The sequence below is a fragment of the Gambusia affinis genome, linkage group LG06 (assembly GCF_019740435.1).
Source record: "Gambusia affinis linkage group LG06, SWU_Gaff_1.0, whole genome shotgun sequence".
Classification (NCBI taxonomy): Eukaryota; Metazoa; Chordata; class Actinopteri; order Cyprinodontiformes; family Poeciliidae; genus Gambusia; species Gambusia affinis.
The window spans coordinates 6441553-6465052 of NC_057873.1; the positions used below are offsets into that span (position 1 = coordinate 6441553).

General features: G+C 36.4%; 1 protein-coding gene across 7 annotated transcripts in view; it reads left to right on the forward strand.

The window, feature by feature from the left end:
- LOC122833121 (rho GTPase-activating protein 42) overlaps positions 1 to 23500 on the forward strand; it is a 117877-nt gene that overhangs the window by 47989 nt on the left and 46388 nt on the right. For 4 of the 7 annotated variants that reach the window (XM_044120432.1, XM_044120434.1, XM_044120435.1 and 1 more), the window contains exons 2-3: positions 786 to 881; positions 7062 to 7123. In XM_044120432.1, the coding sequence (XP_043976367.1) occupies positions 786 to 881; positions 7062 to 7123 (158 nt within the window). The remainder of the gene's footprint in view (positions 1 to 785; positions 882 to 7061; positions 7124 to 23500) is intronic. The other 3 variants (XM_044120437.1, XM_044120438.1, XM_044120439.1) reach the window with 1 other exon arrangement.

Consider the following 23500-nt stretch of genomic DNA (forward strand, 5'->3'; position numbering starts at 1 on the left):
TATCCATCTGCATCAGTTTAATACTAATTAAATGTTAAGTGTTGGGCTGCTATTGTCTGACAACTAAAAGGAGGGAAAAAGCCTCCTTTTTCCCTCCTTTTAGGAGGGAATAATTAAATAATAATTTTTTTCTAAAAGCGAAAAAAATAATTATTTAACTAATGACACCACTTAAAGTTACCATTAAGTCTTTTACAAACTGCTGGAAGCTGCAGTCATTAAAGGTGTTTTGTGATTATAGGGAGGTCTTTGTGTGTGCTTGTCTTTGGCACGCACATTTTGCACACTTTGTCAGGATTATGGAGCTTGGTAGTTGTTGACTCGACCTCCTTGCGAAGCAACTCTGTGACTTTCGGTTCATAGAGAAGGGGCTTTGAGGCTTCCCATATTTGGCCTGAGTCAGACACTGAGAGCAGGTGTTGGCGGTTGGCTGGAGGATTTTTGTTTGATTTAGTCGGTGAATATAATTTGGCATAATTTTTATTTCCAAGCTTTGAGCCAGTGGTGTTCTCATGTCCCTATGGCTTGTGCTCCTGTTCCAGAAAACAACACCAGTTATTTCATAAATAAACAGAATACAATTAGACCACAGTATTTATTTATTTTTTTTAACACAGTAGCAAACTAGAGAACATTTTGTCTTAATTACTCAGTTCCTTTTCTGGAGCACGAGTTACTGTAACCTGTTTAATATAAAAACAGATATATTGGTTGTTTTTATTTAGTGACAGATTCAGATGTGCTCCACTTTATCTTCTGCTCTGTTTTTTTTTTTTTTTTTTCAGGTCTTTCTGCTGCTGTCCAGAAGTTCTCCCAGTCATTGCAGGAGTTCCAGTTTGAGTGCATAGGTGATGCTGAGACAGACGACGAGGTCAACATTGGTAAGAGTCATTTAATTCTGTCATTTGTCTCAGTTTCATTATAGAAGCTTCTGTAAAGTCACTGGAGGGAAAACTGTTTCTTTATTGCAATTTGCAACACAAAATAAACTAGTTTTGTAAATTATTTAAAAAAAACAAAAGCTAAGAGCTTCATTCATGAGATTTAAATGCATGAGAGGAGGGCCAGGGAACAAACTCTCATGACCGGATATATATATATATTTATTTATTTGGTTTGTGATGCTCTTTCTTTACTTAGTTCAAAAAGACACTGGCATCCCGGTCTTCCTTGATCTTCAAGATCATCCCATATAGTCTATAATTCCACTTTTCATTATAATATTATGCCTTTCCTGTAATAATCATGTTTTAATTGGCAGTTGCTATTTTCTTCACTATTAAGGCTCTCAAATCAGGCTAACTCTTAGACCCACATCCTAAAAGCTTTAAACAATAGTGTCATCTTCTCAACCTCCATCACCTTGTTGGAGTCGATATTCAGATAAACTCCTCTCCAAAATGACCACTTAGACAAGAGGGCTTACGTTGACTCTTTACTGAAGCCATTTGGAGTAGGGTAAAACTGAGAAATACACATACAAACTTTCAGAAATAATACACAGTAGCAAACAATACAGCACAAATAGTTAACAGTTTATTTCCTCCTGCGATCTATGCATCATGCTCAATTCTCTTTCAGTGCCTTGCTCTGTAGTCTCGTGACTTCATAACATTTTTAATGGTGTGGAACTACTACAATATTCCATTTGATGCACTTTAAAATATCTTCAGTCAAACAATTATCTTGTCATTTTGAAGAAATGGATAAAAACCAGCCCCCTTTCCACTCATGGAAACCTCTATTTATTGCTTATTTTGAGCAGTTAGGTGCTGGCGCGTTGTCTGGTCTGGTTTTATGTTGGGGCTTTTTCATAAATGTTCTTAGTGTTTGCAGCTATTTAGTATTTATGGCTATTATGTGCAAATAACCTTTTGCCTATAATTGCTAGCTTCTTTTGACCCTTCTGTTTTGGAAAGCTCTTTACCTTGTTTTTCCTCTCTGACCCATTTGCTCAAACATTCACCCACCAGTCCAACAGAGCTGCCCTGCAGAGGTGCCTGTCTGCCACCACAAGCCAACTGTAGATCAGTATTGCCTGAGGGTACAATAGCTTAAGGTGGGGGAAGGGATACGAATGCCAGCTGTGCTTTTTCAGTGCAATTATGCTTGTCTGTGAAAGGGAGAACGCACAACCTTGGCCTTTCTCCAAAACATGCAACATGCATGCTAATTGGCTGTTGCATTTTACTAAATAGATTAGCACATTTTGCCACTTTGTCACGCATGCGCACACAGTCCAGAAAAAAAAGGAGTAGCTGGATGGAGCCATTGGCCAGGTACAGCTTTTATTAATCTACTCAGTATTTCATAAATGTATTTTTCACATTTGCATCATGTTATAACTACAAAATCCAGCATTTTCTGTGGTTTTATTTTAAGCAAAACTGTGAAAAAACTGTGGTTTAATTTTTTTTACAATAGTAACTTAAAATGCCTGAGAACCAGTGTTCTAATTGAAAAATAGTATTCGGAAAAGGAATGTCCTATGACTGAAGTGAGCAGTGCAACAAGCTAGGAATTATTAGTTGTAAGAATGCTAAATCTTAACTCTGGCTGGGCCAAGGCTCAAACGTGTAGCTCTGGCTATGTGGGCCCTCTAAAGAGACTCCTGATAACCTTGAGCAGTAATATTATAAAACTAAGCAGTGTTCTGATATTTAAAGGGAATAGGAAAGACAGTCATGTAAAATCTGCAATAATATGGACAGAATGACAATGATTTTTGTGCGTGTCAGTCTAAAAACCATTGAGCTTTTTAAATATTCTTTCATTGTTATTTTTCTTTAAGTGTATGATCATTCTATTATTTTAATTTTTATTTTGTGTGGGTTTTTTTTTAATTAGCAAATGTAATAAATTATTTCCAATGCCAACATTTTTAGATTTTATGTAGTAAAAAGCCCGATTTATCCTTACTGCATGATTGCAGCATGAAATATCAATTTGACAAAAAAACTGCTTTTGTATTAAATGAAAAAATAATAACCAAAGAAAAAAAACAATTGAATCCATGAAGTGAGATATTTATTGATAAACTTAAGACCCAGTCTTTCATTACAAGTATAGGAAAGGTAGATGGATACAAGTTGTCCAAAAAAACAAAAAACAGATTAATGAGATGAACATAATCTACTGAATTTATTTCCCGATAGTCTGTCTGAGTTTTATGTTTGCATAAGTCCACAGCAGAAAAATGCAGTATTAATACTGCTTAGTTAAGTATTTGTTCACATATTATCTTCACTTTCACCTGAATAAACGCCTCTGGCAAGTTTTCAAAATATGCAGGAGCCCCAATTAGCTAGTACTTCAAAAATATGATAAGCCAATGTTTGTTTCGTTTTTTTCTTTTTGTGAGAGGTTGTGTAGATTTTGCGGTTCCAGGCAAAATTGTTTGTGGAAATCTGAGAGAAAAATGGCTCTTTGGATTGTGAAGTTTGCAGACCCGCAGGCTAAGCATTTAGGTTTATATATTATTTAATGCTAATAAATAGCCTATATTGCCTCTTTTATTTTCACACGGATTCTTGTGCAGCCTCTTGTCAAGCCTCCAGGACATGTGAAGGACTAATTGTGATCAGTGTCAGAGATTAATGGAGGTGGAAATCGTCCAGCCTCCAACAGGTATATGAAAGCAGATGTGCAGGGGGATGCACCGACTCTAATGGGCAGGACTGTCAGTCTGGCCTCTTCCTTCGCCTCTTGTTTTGTATCCCACTCATTATCCCCAGCTTAAGTCCCCCGCTCCGTGCCGTGGTCTGCTGAATTACGGACCATCTGTGAGGGCTGAACAGGATATCGACCTCCCCATCTTGAGACTTTAATGTTCATCAGAATGCTAAATGACCAGTACCGTACAAAGCTGCAGTAACTGTATGGGGCGCACTCACTAATTATGCTAAATGGAAAAATCCACACCCAAAGTGAAGTCTCATTAGAATAAAGCACACTTTAATTTGAGGCAATGCTCACATTCCCAGCCCTGCAATAAAGGATCTGTTGATCACAGATGAAACAATAGCAATCTTCATCTCTCATCCATAAATTGATTTTGGTCTTTATTAAGCAATCAGCACACAAAAGTGAACTGACAATATGTCAGGAACAAATTCAAAATGTACAAATATAATAAAAACTTGCCTCTGTTTTAATTTCGAATTCAGTGCCTGGCCAGTTTCCCATTTACACTCTTAGCCACACTGCTGTATTCACTCAGTGTTTCAGAGAGAAAAGGCCATGATAACTATTTGAGGGGAAAAATGAAACAGCCTGTTGAAATCAATCTTGTCATCAATGAAACCAAGTTTCTGACTGACATAGCCAGACCCTTGAGTGATTGCCACCAAGGATTTTGATGCAGTATTGGTGCAGTCCACTTTGATGCTCCGAGCCTCCCCACGAAACATTGGGATGTTGTGTGTGCTGTCAGACGGGTTCACCTGACCTTTTATTGATTTCCCTCGATGACTTCCTGCAGTGACATTCACATGCCAGTCAGTTATCTAGGAATCAATGGGGCCAAGGGATTGATGTGGCCATAGAAATTTAAATTTTTTTTAAAGTTGAAGGACCTTTCCTCAGAAGGTCAGTCATTGAGACCTCAAGAGCTGTTAAAATCCTTTTTGGGGCGAAGAGAAATCTGATGTGAACAAGCCAAAATGAACAATTAAATCTAGCATGAAAAGTCCACCTAATCCACAAAAAAAAAAAAAAAACAAAAAAAAAAAAACAAAACAGTTGGTTTCCTGGCAGAAATTATTAAAAGGGGGTTAAGATGTATTTTCGAGGCACATAGTGTTATTTTTATAGCACAGTCAAGTAACTGTTGCCTTCAGCTGTTTTGAAAATGCTGGATATTTCAAAAATAGCTTCAAATAAGTTTGACTTTCCATCATAACCATATCCGATGCCTTTAAATTTGCTTTTGTCTCTTTAAGAGGCTCCTATCCCTTCCAACAGTAGAGGCAACGGTAATAGGTGGTCATGTAACCAGTGGGTTATAGGTTCAAATCCCTTCTCTGTCTGTCGCTGTTTTTGTGTTCTTAGCTTAGCACCCACCTTACCTGCTGATGAACCAACAAAAGACCCTCAGAATGATCCTGCCGTCACCGTGCTTGATGGTTCTTTTCCTAACTTAAAAAAAACTTTACCATGGGTTTTTTTTAAACATACAACTTGTCTTTTTTTCGACTAACAATGTTTGTGTCCTGATTTAAAATTTTACTTTTATGGTAGACTTGAGGCTTCTTGGACACCGGACTGCTCTTTAACATCCTCAGCTATGTAGTCCCTTTTAAATGGGGTTGATAGTTTGGGTTAAAAACAAACTATCAGACTTACTAAAAATAGCCATGTCTTTGTCACGAAACCAGCCAATTTAAATTAGTTCTGCAATTTCTGATAAACAGCCTTTGCCAAAAACATTTTCATGAATACAACAAAATGTTATTTTTATGCTGATTGGCCTCTGTTAGAGAGCCCTTCTGTCACTGTATATATTTGAAATTGTGCAAATCATCCACCCATCCATCCATTTTCTATTCACCCTTGTCCCTGATGTGGTCGGGAGGGTTGCTGGTGCCTATCTCCTGCTGCGTTCCGGGTGAGAGGCGGGGTTCACCCTGGACAGGTCACCAGTCTGTCACAGAATTGTGTAAATTTGAACCTATACATATTTTTGTGCAGATGTGTTTCAGAAACTAAATAAATTCAGATTTGTGCACCCAGTTATGATTTTTGGCTTATTTTTGTAATATGTTTCCAGCTTGAAATAAGAAACTGGAAAACACATATTAGTGCCGACTGCAAGTGCATGTCAACTATTCACCATCGGTGTACAGCAGGGGTGCCCAGGGGTCCCTGGTTTAACGCGCCTTGATCAACTGATGGTTCATTAGAAGGTGTAAGAAGAACACTGACATGCTGAAAAGGTTGTTACTACCACCAGGGAGAGAACTAAAACATACAGGATGCCGGCCCTCGAGGAAAGACTTTGGGCACCCCTGGTGTGCAGCATTAATATTATTATTGAAAAACTCACACAGGAAATTTCTGTTTTTATAAACAGATCTCTTTTATCCTCTAAGCGATTCTTCACATTTTCTGCCTTTCCTCCATTTACAAGTGAATTATATGCAAGCTGTAACCCCACTTTGATTCCCATTTCCTTCCTAATCTTGTCCCATCAGCGGCTCCCGCTGTGGCCTTTACCCCCTCGTAGCCTTACTCTGTTGATAAAGGAGCTGGTAGCATTCAAAGAAGGCCAGCTGCCTGCAAGATTGTTGGCACGAAATCATTGCTCACTGGTTTTTGAAAGCTTTAGTGTGCAAATAGACCCGAGTGTCCACAATGATGCATGGGTCCCCTTGCCAGGCTGTCGGGGCTGATAATGATATTACTGTGTTGGCAAGCAGCGCAGCTCGACCACTGCTAAATGCCTGGACATGCAGTGACAGAGGGGCTCTCCAACAGAGGCCAAATTGTATCAGGCCTTCTACTTAATGAAGCTGTGAAGCTATCAAGGCACAATTCTCCAGCAGATAAGGTGGAATACATTGTATTCTAAAATCATCTGGCCATGCAGGATGTAATCTAGGCTGCTGAAGTATATCCCAGATGGTGTGAACACATCTTCACCTCATCACTCTCTTTTACATTGGGGCAGTATATTGTTAAGCCTTGCAGGGAATGGAAGCAAAGAGAAGCGATCAGTGGAATCCATTGAATTGAGGTATTGTTTCTTACTGCTGGGTAAGGCTTGGGTTTAAATTGGACAGCTGCATGCTTTTATTACATTCTGAAATGCACTGCTCTGAAGGGTTTGAAGCTAGAAAGCAAATAAACATTTTGCACAATTCTGTCCTGTGGGAGGTGCCTGAAACATCACATCTGTAACGACTGCAGCACCGTGTTTTTTTCTTTATGCTTTTGTCTCATCTTTCTGGTGCAAAGCTGCTGTCTGTTCAAGATATCTTTCATATCAAGACTTTAAACTCTTAGTTTTTCCCTTTTTGTTGTTTCTCAAGTTGTTTTTCTTTTTGTTTGTTTGTTTTTTGTAGCCCAGTCTTTCAAAGAGTTCTCCCAGCTGCTGAACACTGTTGAAGAGGAAAGAAGGCGCCTGGTAAGAACACATTAGAAACATGACAGGACTACAACAAAACACTGCTACCCCTTTTACTGTGTCAGTTGATTGACTGTGCTATTTATAACTTCATGTACAGAAAAAATAAAAAACACAAAAGCCCTCTTACAAAAACGACATTACCAGTAAAAATCTATCCTTTAACTGTGTTTTATTGTCTGCGCTATGAACAGGAATACGGTACTATTATATTTGATAGGTGCAAAGATTCAACTATTTTAGTTATTGAATGGTGCTCGAAATAAAGATTTTGTTGACGACTATGCAACTTTTGAGTAAGAAAAACTTCCCCAAACTATTAAACAAAACCCAATTTTATTTAAGAAAAATTGAGGACTACAATTGATATCTATTATACAATTTTAGGACATTTTAGGGAGAAGAAATTATTTTTGACACAGCAGAGCACTAGAAATGTCACTCTTTATTCCAAAACACATGCACTATTCAAAACAAAAGGTCATGAAAATCAACATGTGCTCTAAAGAAATGAGAGGACTTGATGTGTGATTCATTTTAACTCATAAATGTATTTATCTCAATGAGAAATTAAATGTGCATGAAAACCTCCTTCATTTCCTTATGCTAAGACACCTACATTTTTGCTTAAGTGGTACTGATTATTTGCAATTCATGTAGGAAAAAAAAAATTGCTCTCTTCAGAGGATTAAGAACTGATACCACAAAGAACATCTATTATGTAAGTTGAGGCATAGCTAGTCAAAATAAAATAAACAATCTTCAATTAGAAGAAACATAGTCCTAAATCCTTATAACCCCAGATAAAATAGTAATTATGTCTGAATCTGTTATTTAAGAAAATCCTTGTTTTGGGCTTTTTGGGGGGGGACAGAGGAGAATTGGGTGGTTCTCCTGGGTGGGGGGGAATGGGCGGTTCTGGTTCTGGATGGCTGGTCTAAAGGTCAGAAAACAAGCCTCCAACATGGCTGGATGTCTAAAGACAAACCAGGCATGACGTAAAGGCCAAGGGCAAAGGAGGTGGAGGAGATTTCTCAGTGGGTGTCTTAGTTATGCACAACAGCCCCCCCACCCCTCCTACATCAGTCTTCACACAACCCCAGACAATAACAAAATATGTAAACTAAACATGAATTTAGAACACTTATTGTCCTGTGCTTTATGAATGGATAGCCTAATGAAAATGTTTAACTTTTACAATAACTTTGAATATATATATATATATATACACACACTTTTGAGGTGGCCTCATTCCACTTCCAAACAGATTGCTTCTGGTGTGAATACAGACTGTAGGAAAGGTACGTCTTTTTGGACTTCATGAGCTTCTATTGCTGGGCATCATGGTAAAAATGAGCCCTTCGGGGCGTGCTCCAGCGTGTTGTGGGTCAGTTGCTCAGAGCATCTAATCTCATTCACTTTGTAGCAAAATATATGCACATATAGAGGGAACACTGTTTTTGTATGTTGCATTGATAACTGTTTCTCATTATTGTAACTATATTTGTAAATTCATAGCTTTTTAAGCAGACAGTTGGTTGTAAAAGCAGTTTGCTCAACCTATGCCTTTTTAAGTTCAGCTGATAAAGAAAAGCTGTGAATCTGATGGAGCACATTTTACATTGATAAACTGAAATAGTTTTTAGCAATGATAGCATAATTTTAGCAGTACTAAAACTCCTAAATATGATGAACTATATAGGCTGGTTCTGACTGGACTGGAGTTGTTGACATCTCAGGGTGAGCTTTTATCTGCCAACATTCAATGTTTTATGATAGAAAGACTTACCCTTTGAAAATGAGGGCCACCTCAGTAAATACAGTGTAGCTCTTTGCTGTGTTGCACAAATGTTGCAAGCAAAAATACAAAAATTTGTATAATCTATTAATCAATATTCTTAGTTTTTGTTTCACTAAAAGCTTTGAGGCCATTTTTACAAGCCACGCTTCACTCCCAGAGACTGAGAACTTCTGTCGATAGAGCATGGCCTTTAACACTCGTCTGAATCCACTGTATTGTAACCATAATTCAGGACATGATTATATTTAAATGGAAGAGTACCAAACCATATTACTTAGTTAATAACTGCATTTTTGTATTTATCTAACCCTTACATTGAACCAGAAGAATTATAGAACATTTTACAGTGACTTTACATGCATTATAACTACCATTTGCTCTTAGTTAGATTTAATGTAGCTTGGCAAACTGTTGAAAGATCACATTTCTGTGCCTTTAGGTTGGCTACATGGTGGTGCAGATGGTAGTGTTGCTGCCTTGCAGCAAGAAGGTCCTGGGTTTGAATCCTGGCCTAGGATCTTTTCGCATGGAGTTTGCCTGCTCTCCCCATTAGGGGATAAATCGTCTCTGATTTCCTTTACATTTTGCCGACCAGTCAATAATGACTGGTCGCCTCAGACCTATTCAAACCTAAAATAGGTCCCTGGTATTTGCCCTGAAATTTGTGCATACGGTACTTGAGATTGTCTCTGAAAATAGTGATAACTGCTTATTTTAATCATTCAAACAAACACATCCTAAACTGAGCCTGCATTAATACGCATGATGGGAACTGTCTTGGCATTATAGTAAAAGCTATTATCATCGGTCCTCCTTATTGTCATTCTTGGGGCAACAGCCAATTACCACAAAGAAAAATGAATGATTTGCTGATTTGACAATCCCAGCAAATCATGTCAAAAAGCTCTTTATCTAAATATTTTAACGTCACAAGCTGCATATTCTTTTGATATCTTAAATGGGCTCAACAAAGAATTCACAAATATTTTGCTAGTAATTTGAAGTTACGTTCCACAGAAAGATCTATAGTTGAATCTGTCAATACTAAACTGTGATTAGGTGTCACTGTATTTCTAAGTCTGTTCCATTTTTGCAAAAGAAATTTGAGCTTTTTGCATGTTTCCTTTTGGAGTTGCTTAGAATAACTTGGAATTTTATTTAATGTTTCTAATATTTGCATAACAAAATGTTTGCCTGCTAATTGGCAGGATTGTATTTAAAGCCAGAGTCAAAATGTGCCTCTTAGAACTCATTATCAGTGCTTCAACTTCACTTAGTGGGATCTTGAATCAGGTATATAAAGTCAGAGAAAAAGCATTTCGTTAAAGCTCTTAAGAGTGTTTAGTAGAAAAAAAAATTTCTGGATGCACTCCATTATTGCAAACAAAGTTGTTTTTGTTGCACTGCCTACTCAGTTTGCAGAGACTTTGTTTTGCGGTGCCTATAAAAAGCATTCGTTTTGCTTTTTGTGTGTCTAATATAAGATCTGTTAAAGAAACAAAGAAGTTGCAAACCATTTCTTTAAATGTTTGCTGTTGTCTGTGCCTCATTTGATGCCTGTCACAAATAATCAGAGGAGATTTTTTTTTTGGCACGCCTAGTTTTACTTGTTGTTGTTTTCATTGCAAGCGCATGTCACAAAGGAGAATTACAAAGCTAAGGCAGAAGTGCAGATGGCAGCAAGAGGCAATAGAGCTTTATAGGTTCATGCGTCTGCAGCTTATGTGTGCACAAGTTGTGGAAACAAAGCAAGAGGAGAGATGCACATTAAGGCATTTTTGTGGATTTTGTTTTTGTTTTAAATCCTCTCATTTCAAAGAGCGCCAGAAAACAAAAAGAAGCCGTTCTGATATGGGGAGAGAGGCTAAACTGAAGAGGATAAATTAAATGGAGCCACACTTGAGAGGAAAGGAGACTGTGTGACAACAAGAAGACTGCATGATTGCAAAGTAATTGGAAAAAAAAAACTTAATACATCAAAGCATCTACAGCTACTCTCAGAAGCTTATATGATGCAGTACTTTATCTGTAATAGATTTAAAAGTGTAAAATTCTATTCATAGCTCTCACTCTCCCCCTCATCTCTTCTGTTTCTTTCTTTAAAAGAATCCTCTTTGCATCATCCCTTTTCTCTCTCTCTTCACCTTGCAGTCTGCATCTCATCAGATGTCTGGAATATATGCAAGACGCGCGCGCCTCTGATCTCTGCTCTGTGATCGTAATGTTGGTGACGCTGGGAGAGTTTTTCTTTTCTCCGCTCGCACGCATTTTAAAACTCTGGGGATGTAAGTGCCAGCAATTTGTCATATGTAAACTTAGTATCTTTTAAATCTCTGTGATATGAAAACATTCATATAGTTCTCAGAGATGGTTATAATAGGAGGCTGCTTTACTTTGAACTGAAAGCAGCCCTACTCTCATCACTGCCCCTATGCTCACTGTGAGAGAATCACATGTCTTGAGGGTGTTAAACTGTCAGTGATGTTGCTTGATAAGCTGCAGCGGGTCCTGCCCTCATTTTGAAGCTCATTTATACAGATACAAGCCGATGCTACCATCTCATTTATTGTTTGGCACGTTACCTGGTCCATGAATAGCAACAAACATCTTTACTGGCTTCTCTTGTCAAAGCAAATCCTTTTCTTAACAGTTTTTGCAGCAGTGTCATTTTATCTTTATCTGAAGATCTATTATAAATTATTCAAAATACTCACTTATGTATCCAAAGCAAACATTTTATGGATTGAGTGCTGCCTCTGGGGGTTGCCATAGCCATGAATTGAGGCATCTCTTCTTCTACACTTTAAACTAAACTGGACTCTTTATGTATCTTCCTTCCATCTCCTTGAATGCAGTAAGGCGAACAAATCATCAAAATATAGAATTAGTAGCATTTGCAGTGTTGTCATAGCTGCACGTGAAAATGCCATTTACCTTTGTAGAAAAATGTGTGCATCTGTTCAGGAGTGAATACTTAAAGTTAAGGCGTGTTGTTATTTTGAGAAAATGATTAAGACTAGAAATAATTTAACTGGTCTTAGCATGTTGTTCAACAGTGATTTATCTGGATCAGGTTCATCTGACTTTAAAATTTAAAAAAAGCATTCATGTATATATTTTAATATATTCATGTTCATATTCATTTTTTCCTGCTTATTAGAATATTCAAGATAATCACATGATGCCAGGAGTCAGCATCAGTGACCTAAACACAATTTCCACACGTTATTATTTTCATGTCAATCAAATCTTGTTTGGAAAGGCAGAGTCAGTGTTGCAGAAATCTGCACAAGGTTTTGTAATCTCTCCATGATTCCCAACCTTAAAATAGATCCACTGTTCCTTCAAAATGTATTATCATGGTTGTCTTCTAAAGGCTAAAGATTAAAATAGTAAAAAATGAAAGGTTTTTACAAACCGAAAACCCCTGTGACATTCTTAAGAAACATATTTTAGCACAGTAAAATTAGCTAAATGTTTTCTCTCAAGAAAGAGACATTTGAATCGTTGTTAAACCGACCAGAAATTCAACCTCTTCTCTGAAGCTCACAGGCATGGATAATGGCCCATCGAGGCTGCAAATGATATTTTTTCAGCTGATAAATAATTCATTGCTTTTTATATATAAAAAGACACATTGGTGGTACCAGTTTAATCATTTTTGTGCATGAGAAATAAAAAAAAATAGCATTAATTGCATTTTCACAACAGTTAAATTGTTCTCCAAAACAATGTTTTCTGTGTATTTCAAAATTTTATGAAAAATACACTCTTATAAGGTTTTACCAGCAATGAATAGACAGAACGAAAGACAGGGATTTGAGTTTTAGGCAGTTTGAAAGCAAAGAGTGAAGATCAAACAGGCTTTGAATGCTGGTTTCTGACAGTTGTATTACTGCAGTACATCATGACACTTCCAACTATCACGCATGGAATGTGTTGAGCTAAATATGCAAGATCATGGATGGCAGCTTAAAAACTACAATCCACAGATGAGCACAGAACATATTTCACTTTCTCAAGATGTTGCACATGCATAATGATCCCTCTCGCATTAATCTGATGAATACAGATTAATGCAAAAATGTCACTACACCTGTTCTCACTAAACTTTTTCTGCAATGGGGAACTCTGAATTGACAAAAATGGTTTCCAAATCCAAATTGTTACAATGTACGCTGTTTGGATTAATCAGGAAAATAAATTAATTTTATAGCATTTCATCTAGGTCTGATTTGTAATTTGACAGCAGGGTTGCAGAACTCAATTAGCACAGCTCCAATCAACACATGGTTACCTAATCTAGGAAATCTCTCCTAACGGGAAGTTTACATGTTCAGAACATGAAATATTTTGAGGAAAAACTAGTTGAGACTTGACCTTCTGATTTATTTAAGTCATGTTTTGCTGCCAGATGGTGTTTTCTTATTCAGAAAGATTTTTAATCCTAATGTATTACAGCAGATAAATGCACTAGCTGCGACCATTCTCTGATAAAAGGAAATGTTTAGTCACATTGGGTGTAGACATTCAGAAGCAGTTGCTCAAATAAAAATGCAGATTCTTGCAGTTTACCATTTCTGGTCTGAATCTATTAAGACATTTAGAGGGAAATGCAAAAAAGCTGAAAATTACAACACTCTTATGCCTTACAGGAATGTTAATTATCATTTCCACTGTACAATATGAGAACATAGTGTGCTGTGCTTTACGAAGGTGTTCATACTCCTCAAATGTTTTCATATTTTGTCATATTGCAGTCACAAAATGGAATGTATTCTGATTGGACTTTATACAACAAAAACCCATTACAGGGAAATTAATGATTATACATATTTATTTTTAGAAATGTAAAAATCTGAAAGGTGTGATAGGAGTATCGTACCTTTCAAGTACACCTCAACAACATGCAGTGCCACCATTTTGCCAGTAGGCCCTGTAAGGTATATGACAAATGTGAAATATAGTTTGAGATCCAATCAACACATCTTTACCTAATCTAGGAAATAATCTAGGAAAATACAACTTTTTGACCTGCATTCTAGGAAGGGAGGAAAAATAACAATGTACATCAACCTGGATACAGCATCCCCACCTTAAGCACCATGTTGACAGCAGTGTGATGGGATTTTTTTATAGCTGGAACAGAGAAGCTAGTTGAAGTTAAAGGGGAGATGGATGGAGATAAATACAGGGCAATCCTGAAAGAAACCCTTTTAGAGAATGCAAAAGACTTGGAAAAAAGATGGAGATGCTCCTTCCTGCAGAAGAATGCCTATAAACACACAGTCAGAACTGAAATGTAGATCAAAGCATATATATGTGCTACAGCGGCCCAGTCAAAGTCTTGACCGAAACTGAATTGAGAAAGACTCTTATACTGCTGCTCACAGATGCTTTATCCAATCAAACCAGGCCAGATTCCAGAAGTGAAGATAATTTATGTCAAAGGTTGTGGTTATAACAAGGTAAATCTGCAAAATTCAATACTTCTCCAAGGTACCGGAGGAGAAAATTTTACTTTCAGCCAAATTCCTGCAGGCTTCTTATGCATGAAGTGCTTTGTTGTCTGCCAGCTTGGTGAGTAGCCAGACCTTAAATCTATCCGCAATCTCTTTTTGCTCTCCGGGATTGGCTTGCCAACTACCCAGGTGTGCTATTAAATCTGAAAATTTACAGAAGTTCTATCTTCTTAGAAAATGCTCACAATTGCCATGTTGATCACCTCTTCAGCATCATAAAAAGAGTGAAAGTGGTTCAGGTTCTGCATAGTTTGAGAAGGTTCAGCACCGCTGAGTGTGGATGGCATTTAGGAATGGAAGGGCAGTGCCCTTATTCTGTGGCTTTTGGAGTGATGACCGTATCCCCTAGAGAGAGAGAAAAAAAAGAGAGGGCCTTTTTATGGCTGCGCTGAAAGCCAATTTGTGTTTTCCTGTTTTTGTTTCAAAAAGTAAACAAAAAGCCTGATGGCTCTTTGGATATTCTCTCTTTCAAATAGAAAGCATATAGGTTGGAAATTATTGCAATAAATAACATTGCTTGTTGCTGATTATATTTCAAGGGCGACTGATGTACTCAACAACCACAAGAGGTGGCACATGGCTATAGAAATAAAATGTAAAATATAAGCAAATTGACTTTTACAAATGCATCATTCAGTACAAATCATCCAATATTTAAGCTGTTTGTTTCACTTTGCTTCTCTCTCAGCTATAAATGTGAACTAAAAGAATCCTACTTATATTTTTATTCCTTAATGTTTTGTTGTGCTCTGAGTGCGACTTAGTGTAATTTCGGGTGTTTGGTTAAGCAGATTAACACAACTGCACATACAAGCAAATCCCTGGAAATTGATCCATGATAAATCCAACAAAGCAGGTCCAGTTAAATGTTTTCCCCTCCTTTTCTTTGGGTTGTAGACCATGTTAAACACATTGTGTTTTCCACATAGCCGACACCAAAAAAGTCTGTTTCTGTTTTCTCAGGATTTAATGGTACAGTAACTCCTGCTCTGTCTGTACCTTGTGTGCTGCCCTGTGAACTGTGGAATGCCTCGTTGACCCTGAAACAGTTCAGTGAAATAAAGGCCCTCGTTGTTCTCTGCCACATTCTCGGTGGCTCGTTTAATGAAAGTCTGAGGAGTGTTTGGACGAACATGATCGGACTTTACCCAAAGCTGAATTAAACCACAGTTTTCACAAGCCAAAATGTACCAGTCTATCATTACTGGTGAATCATTGATAAAAGTATGTTTAAAGATATATAATTAGTCATCAAACTACCGTAGTCTTGTTAGCTGGATGAGCCAACTTCAATATTTTTTTCTAAATCCAATGAGCCCTGCATTGTTTAAACCAAAAGTAGTTCTAGATCTAAATAATTTAAGAGCTCTATTACATCTTTGCTTTGTTTTTCTTTTGTCACAGTTGCCTGCTTCAGATCATTAATTCAATTTTAATGTCAAGCAAGGATAACTAGAGAAAAACATCAGTACAATTGTTCTTTGTTAAAAATTAATCACTTTTGTTCAATCGCTAACTGTGCTTAACCATTTCACTGGCCACACCTCAGCCCAACAACTGCATGATTTGTAGAATTAAAAATGCCCTCAACAAATTTCAGGAACCACATGAGATAGCTATAAGGAGCTCAAAATTCCACACCATGTCATCCATTACAAGAAATGTAAATATAACTTTAAACGAAAAATAAGCAAAACAAAAAAACTACATAGCACAATTGGAAACCTTTCGTATGAGTGACTGGGCACTCCAAATTAAATCAAGATCTCCTAGCAACTCTTCCAAAAAGTTAGAAAAGAATCAGTAATATTTAAACTGCTAACATCATTTCCCTTATTTTAATTCAACTCTAAAAAGAAAAAAACCACCAACAAAAAATGGCATCTATGAGCCAGTTACAAGACTTAAAACCACTGCTCAACAGAAAGAACACAAAGGGCTGTGTCACATCTACAAAAGAAATATCCTATTATTCCCATGGACTTTTTAGAAAATATATGCAGTGGACTGACAAGAATAAAGTGAAATGTTTTGGAAGGTGCGCAAGCTCTTACATCTGACAAAAACCTAGCACATCATTTCAAAAGAACATTATATTACCAAGCATGGTGGTACTAGAATGATGGTTTTAGGCTGCTTTGGTTCTTCAGAACCCAAATAACCAGAACTTGAACAGTGAAAACTAAATGGAGCCTTTGGAGTTGACAAGTCAAAGTCTTTAATCCAGCTGCTGTGAAATTATCTTAAACAGATTTATTTATGCTGAAAGGCCCTCTAATGTTACTAAATTAAAACACTTCTGCAAATATACTGGGCCAAATTTTTTTCACAGTGATGGCAAAGACTTATTGACAGATATCAATAAGTCTTTCCCTGCCAAATGTAGAAGCAGCTACCGTACTTGCAAATCCAGTTGTTTTTGGCTGCGTTGGTTTGGAAAGCTGCTTGATTTGTTTTTCATGATGTGAAACAAAAACAAATGTGACAAAAAGAACAATACTGTATGTACAAAAGAAACCTTTTCATACTAAAAAAAGAAATTTATATTTAATTACATTCTTGATTTTTGTTTTTAAGAGCCAATAGGAGGCAATTTTATTTTTTGATTCTAACTGAACATTGATGGATTTAGTCACACTTTTACTTTATAATTAGCTCTCCTAGGGTCATCTTAGATACAGAACAGACAAAATTTCCTCCAGGTTCAGGCAATTTTCACTTCCACTTATTTATGTACACTATGCCACCAGTTCTCACACTACTTTGCAAACTGTTTCCTTCTTCTGAGGAAAAAGGAACCGAGCATTTGTATAAACACTACATCGTTTGACTAAGTCCAGTTTGGAAATATCTGCTGTGAAACACAATGCAGGCATTGATTTTTCTTCCAAGAGCAAAGTTTATACTTTGGATTTATGGATCTAACAGGCTCTTTTGTAAACTTCATAAGAAAGTGATGAAGAGTTTGGGCAAAACTCAAAAACATTTTGTGATTCACAGATTTACTGCCAGAATCAGCTTTTAACAAAGCTAACTGAAATGTTCCAGATGCCTGGTCAGATTACATAAAGGCAAACCTAAAAACATAACTTTTATGGAGCTCATATAAAAGCCCAAAGTAATTCCTTTCCTCTGAGCTGATTTTGATGTCTTAAGGCTTTTGTCTTAAGAAATGTATACCTTTGGGCATAAGACAGGCCTCTTCACTTGCTGTTTTTAAGTCCCTTCTTAAGACCCATCGTTTTTCTTTGGCTTTTGGTACAATCTGAGAGGTTTCACTTTGCTTTATTGTGTCTGCATATTAATATGTATTTTATATTCGATCTTTCTCTTTTATAATTGAATTGTATTTTATGATTGTGTATAGCGCTTTGGTCCTGTCAGTGTATAAAGTGCTTCATAAATAAAGTTGGTATGGTATGGTAATGTGTCACTTCAGTTAGAAGAGGTCACATGTTTAATGGAAAGCTCTCTTACATAGTCTGAAGACAGGTTTGAAACCTGTTTGTTGACGACAAAGGTAGGATTAAAATGTAGCTATATTTAGAGTTATAGTTATTTATAGTTTACAGTATGCTGTTTATTTTCACTTTAAAAATCCCATTAGCTCGCTCAGAATTAGCTAAATATCACTACCTACAGCCATAGCTTTGTTTTCAATGTGAAAACTACGTAATGGATGTAGAAGATCCATTAAATCCCAGAAGATTTAATCTTCTGGGATTAAATTTGACACAACGACACAAAGTTGTCAGTTTCTTGTAGTTATTTTTTTCACAGCACTCATTATTTGCACAAGTGGAAAAGAAACCCATCAAATAGATTGTTTCCACATTGTGACCTATGGATGCGAAGAGCAGTTCCAGATATTTTAAACCTTAATTGTTGCTCTGAATGTAGATTTGAGAAACTATATGTGAGTATCTAATCTCTTGTAGTCATTTGCTGTTAGATCAACACAGAACTAAATGACCTGAATGAAATGTTCCCTTGTCTTTCCCGTTTTAATGAATGGCTAGAAGAAACAGTCCTCTTATCACACATTATTTGTATCCCAGAGAAAAAGGAAGTCATTTAATCTCTTCCATTTAAATGCTGTTTTTTTTTTTTCTATCCCACATTGAAGATAGTTTTGTTACATGAATGGCATGTTTTCTTGTCTTCCTCATTTTGAAGAGCACCTCTGAATGGTCCTCTGTCACATACTCAAGAAAACATAAATTCATAGAGGACAAATTGGACTACCGTGACACTCTGGTAAACTTAAAGTTGGGTAAAAATGTAAAGGAAAACTTTTAGTTCAATTTTTTAAAAATAAAATTAAGATTTTTCTTAATTCCTTTTAATATAAGATTATTGTGCTAACATAGCTTTCCTACATATCTTTCTAAGAGGTGCTGCTGCTAGGGAAGGGTGCTTTCAGTCTGTTTTTAAATTATGCAGTTGGCTTCTAATTTTGCTTCAGAATAATAGCAGGCACCACTTCCACACTAAAATGTTAAAACAGATGGCTTTATTGCACTGGCTTGCAAAGCATTATAAAGCATTGCAGTCAATATGTTAGCAAGTTGTTTTTACGGGGGCTGGGTATTATGTCGCCCTTCCGTTAAAGACTCAAATATAAATAAGACTTATTGTTTCACCAAGTGTACACTTTTATTTTTGGTAACTCTAACTCTTGGTGTAAAAACGCATTCATGCTTTGACTTTTTGCACCTCATTACATTTTATCACAGGCGATGTAACTGTACTTACAACAAACAGAGAAAATCCCCCTGGGATCCATAAACTAACGACCATCTCTGTATCACCAACTTCTTCACAACTTTACTCAACACCTTACAGTTTGATGAAACACAAAGGGCAATTATGTCACATCTGCCACCACATTGTTGTACATTGTACATTGTACAACTTCCCCTGCAGAAGGTTAGTTTACATTTCATAGGATGACAACTTCTCATTTTGTTCCGTGTGACAGTTGTGCAACAGAAACAACTTAGTCTGGGAAATGGACCATTACTTTCTGCTATACACACACGCACGTCCCCCCTACCTACACACATAATGTGGGAGAAATAATTATTGAACACATCAGCACCTTTTTTCATTAGATAGCTTATTAATTTGATTATTAACAGTGTATTCATATAAGATGTCAGTACAACCTAAATGATGTACACATGTAAAAACTTCCAGGAAAGTACTGAAAACAAAAAGTTCACAACTTAGAGTATATGTAATATATATGAATAAAATTAGGAATTAACATTTAACACATGACGGAGATTATGAGCAAAACAAAAAAAAGCTTATTATTGGGATTTGTTAATTTAATGGAAATCACTCCTGATTTTTATCAGTGTAAATGTTAACCAGTGAAATCCTAGTTGGCTAGGATTTAACTAGACTACTAGGTTTACGAAAGAGTTTGTCACTACTATAGTAAGAGCAAAATATTCCCTCAAGATCTTTGGAACCCTATTCCTGCTAAAAAAAAAAAAAAAGGGGATTGGTTACAGACATATTTCAAAACATTTGAATGTTCCAGTGAGCACCATTAGGGCCACATAAATTTCCCATAAATCAAACATGACTCTCCTCGCAACATTCCTGATGGAGCAATAATAAAGAACAATCAGAATAGCTGTTTGAAAACCCACTAAGGGTGTGCTTTTGAAAGCCCTGGAAAAGAAGAAAATAAGTAGGAGAAGGAAAGAATCGCCCCCAAAATACCTTGCCAACAGTGAAGTTTGTATCACGGTTTTTCAGCATTCACTACTGGTGGACTTTATTTTTACTGAAGGAATACTGGATGGTGAAATGTACTTGGACACTCTTGATAAGATATCTCAGCTGGACAATAATCCCAGAAGCACAGTTAGGGAATCTCTTGGTTTTAGAAAGAGAGAGAGAAAAAAAAAGCTCCTTAGATGGTGCAATCGCATGACTTTACTTCAACTGAAAATCAATGGAATAAACTTATTGGATCACATAAAGGAGGCAACCAGGACTTTCAAGGTTCAAAGACTTCTTGAGTTGAAAATGCTTCAGAATCGCCCATTGGATCACACTTTAGCAGCGCATGAAATAGTTTCCCCAGACCGGAGACATTTTGATTATACTATTGCCAGTAAAGGCAAAGTTTTAATACAATTTATTAAGTGTATTTAATATTTACTACCAGGTCAATTTTACTTTGTTTTACAAAAATTACAGTAAATTATATTAATTTGTGTTGCATTTTTAGCATGTGCTGAATAACAACACTCATTGTCCTTGCTTCACACACACCATAAATTACAAGCAAAGGTGGCAGAAATTTTTCATTTTATCATAAAGCTCAAGAAAAGATTTTTTTTCTTTTTTTTTCTTTGCATCTCCCTTAGGTCTTGTGGTCTTGCTGCCTTCTTATTGAGTTGGGCTAATTCATTTAGTTTGTTCTGGCTGTTACTATGGTTATAACTTTGGCTGTTGCTGGTATATTCATGTGTTGCTCCTGGCTTTTACCAGCTGTTTTACAGCACTAACATAGAAGCTCTGACACCTTGCTCTCACAGCCTTTTTCATGTGAAGAAATGATTTCAATATGTTCTCATTTTCACCCAGAAGGCGTTCCAGCAGCACCTATTAACATTTCTTTAGCAACACTTGAAGAAAAACAGCTTGTGAATTTTACACTTAATAAATTGAAAGAACTGCAAATTTAATTCAGTTTCATTTCAGCCGCGGAGGTTCTGCCTGACATGACAGTTAAATCAGGATGAGGATATAATGCAGTAAAAAATAATCACTTCTAACAATATTGAAACATTAAATTGATATTTATCAACCAGGGACCTCATTAAGCTATGAAACTGAAGCTACATCTTTTATAAGACTATTCAAAGCAAATAGAAAAAAGTGCAAGATAGAGGCTGATTTTCACTGCCCAGTTTGCTAAACATCTGACGCATACTGTTTAGAAGTTTTAGATGCATCTATTGTTCACAGTGTTGGACTTTTGTCACCTCGAAGCTCTTCATCCCTTTATTCTCATCTGCCCTCCTTCTGCTAGACCACCAGACTGAGCAGCAAATCAATACTTGGCCGAAAGCCTATGTATCTTACACATGTTTTCACTGAGCTGACTGCGTCCTGCAAACGAGGCAATATATTTGAAACTGAGTCTCTGCTATAAATCACATTTAAAATGCTTTTACATTTTTCTTAAGGCATTACAGTTCTGTCAGTTTTGTTGTCAGATACAATTACTGTTTTGCAGATTTGAACTTGCATTCAAACAACAACAAATAAACTTTTGTATAACTTTTATTGGAAACCTTTGGCAAAGATGTGAAAAGATCTTTTAAAATTAATCCAGCATTTTTTGCGGCATCTTAACACTACATCATTTTAGAAATATCAATTTTTTAATATCAGTGTATCGATTTAGAAGATAAATATGTCAAGTAATGGTTGCTTTTAAGAAAATAACTACTGGCACATTTGTGGGTTGCATCCTATAAAAAAAATTAATTAATAAATAAAATGATTGTACTATTTAATGTCATGCCTAGGAATTTTTGATTACTAATTTACAATTTCTGTTACTCAGGGTGCTGTACATTTGGCATATTTGCACAGAAAAATGCACATTGCCCAAAAGGTGACTGACATTAATCACAGAATTGAAGCCAGTGAGATAAACAGTAACGCTGATTTAATTAAATTTTTTTCCTGCACTTATGGCTCAAATCCAACTGCATTCGACATAATCACCTCCAGGCCACTGTCCTGTTATGACTGCTCCAAATCAGACCAGTAGCATTCCTAAAATAGTTTTCTAAATTCTTGTTCTCGTTAAGCATTTCAATGTGGTGTGGCCTTGGTGGCATTCTAATCGTCCTCTGCTAAATTAGCCTCAGAGTTACACTTTTGATATTTAGGCTTTGGACAAACAGAAGCAGCGAAAACGTGGCACATTGACATCTCTCCCCACCTCCCTCTATCTAGTAATGAAATTGCTTGGTGCTACTGCATCCTTTCAAGCATCACACGGAGCTGGCTCATATGGATTTAATCCTGTTGTGAGAGGTTGTTGCTGAGGGCAGTGGGCACAGTTCCAGCCTGAAAGTAATCCATTGAGTCTTGAATAAGTCGGCTGCCTTCATGTATAAATATGTATGTCAAAGTATAGCGATTACTATCTCAAATTCAAATCTTTCCATACCAATTACTGTTGAACCCACATGCGCTGGTTTCTAATAATTATTTTGAAATGAGATATTCACGTCAAAGAAATAACTATATTTAGAAACCAAACCTATTAGAAGATACTTTTATAAACTTTATTGAATGTTAGATTAGAGTGCTTTGTGTATAACACTTTCAGTGTTTTAATATTAGAAATTTACATGTGAAGCAGGATAATGCACTGTTCAATTAAACTAAAAGCATTAGAGATAAGACAAAGGAAATAATACAATGGCAGGATAATATTAAGCATTGCTGTTGACACACCAAATAAAATTTCTACATGATTGGAGGATTAATATATCTAGATTAGATGACCATCTGATCTCTACATCTGCAGTGTTGCAGAGTGTCACTTTGCCTTGCTTTTACCTTACATAAGTATCGTCTCATTTACTAATGGCTCACACAGGATGGGAGTGGCTGCACGGAAACATCTACTCACATTTCTAAAAAGCAGCTGATTATAAATATAGGAGAAAAATGATTTAATAAAGTTAAAGAGAAAATCTTATCATGGGTATTGTACTTGTACATTATAAACCCTCGCTAGTTAAACCAAATGTGTGATCTTGCAGTGATTAAATTGTGGGTCTTATCTAAAAATATAATCTTGAATATTGGGAGCTGAGAGTGGAGTGTCAATCCAAGAGTGATATCTCATGGTTTATAGATTTGCAGTTGTCTCTCTTTCTGTGGCATTGGGAAATGTTGTGAATCTTTTCTGGGTAATTCTCCCTATTAGAAACACTTTATTTTGATTATTATTTGATATATAATAAATAAAAACAAAATACACTAGTGCTGTTGCTAAAATCT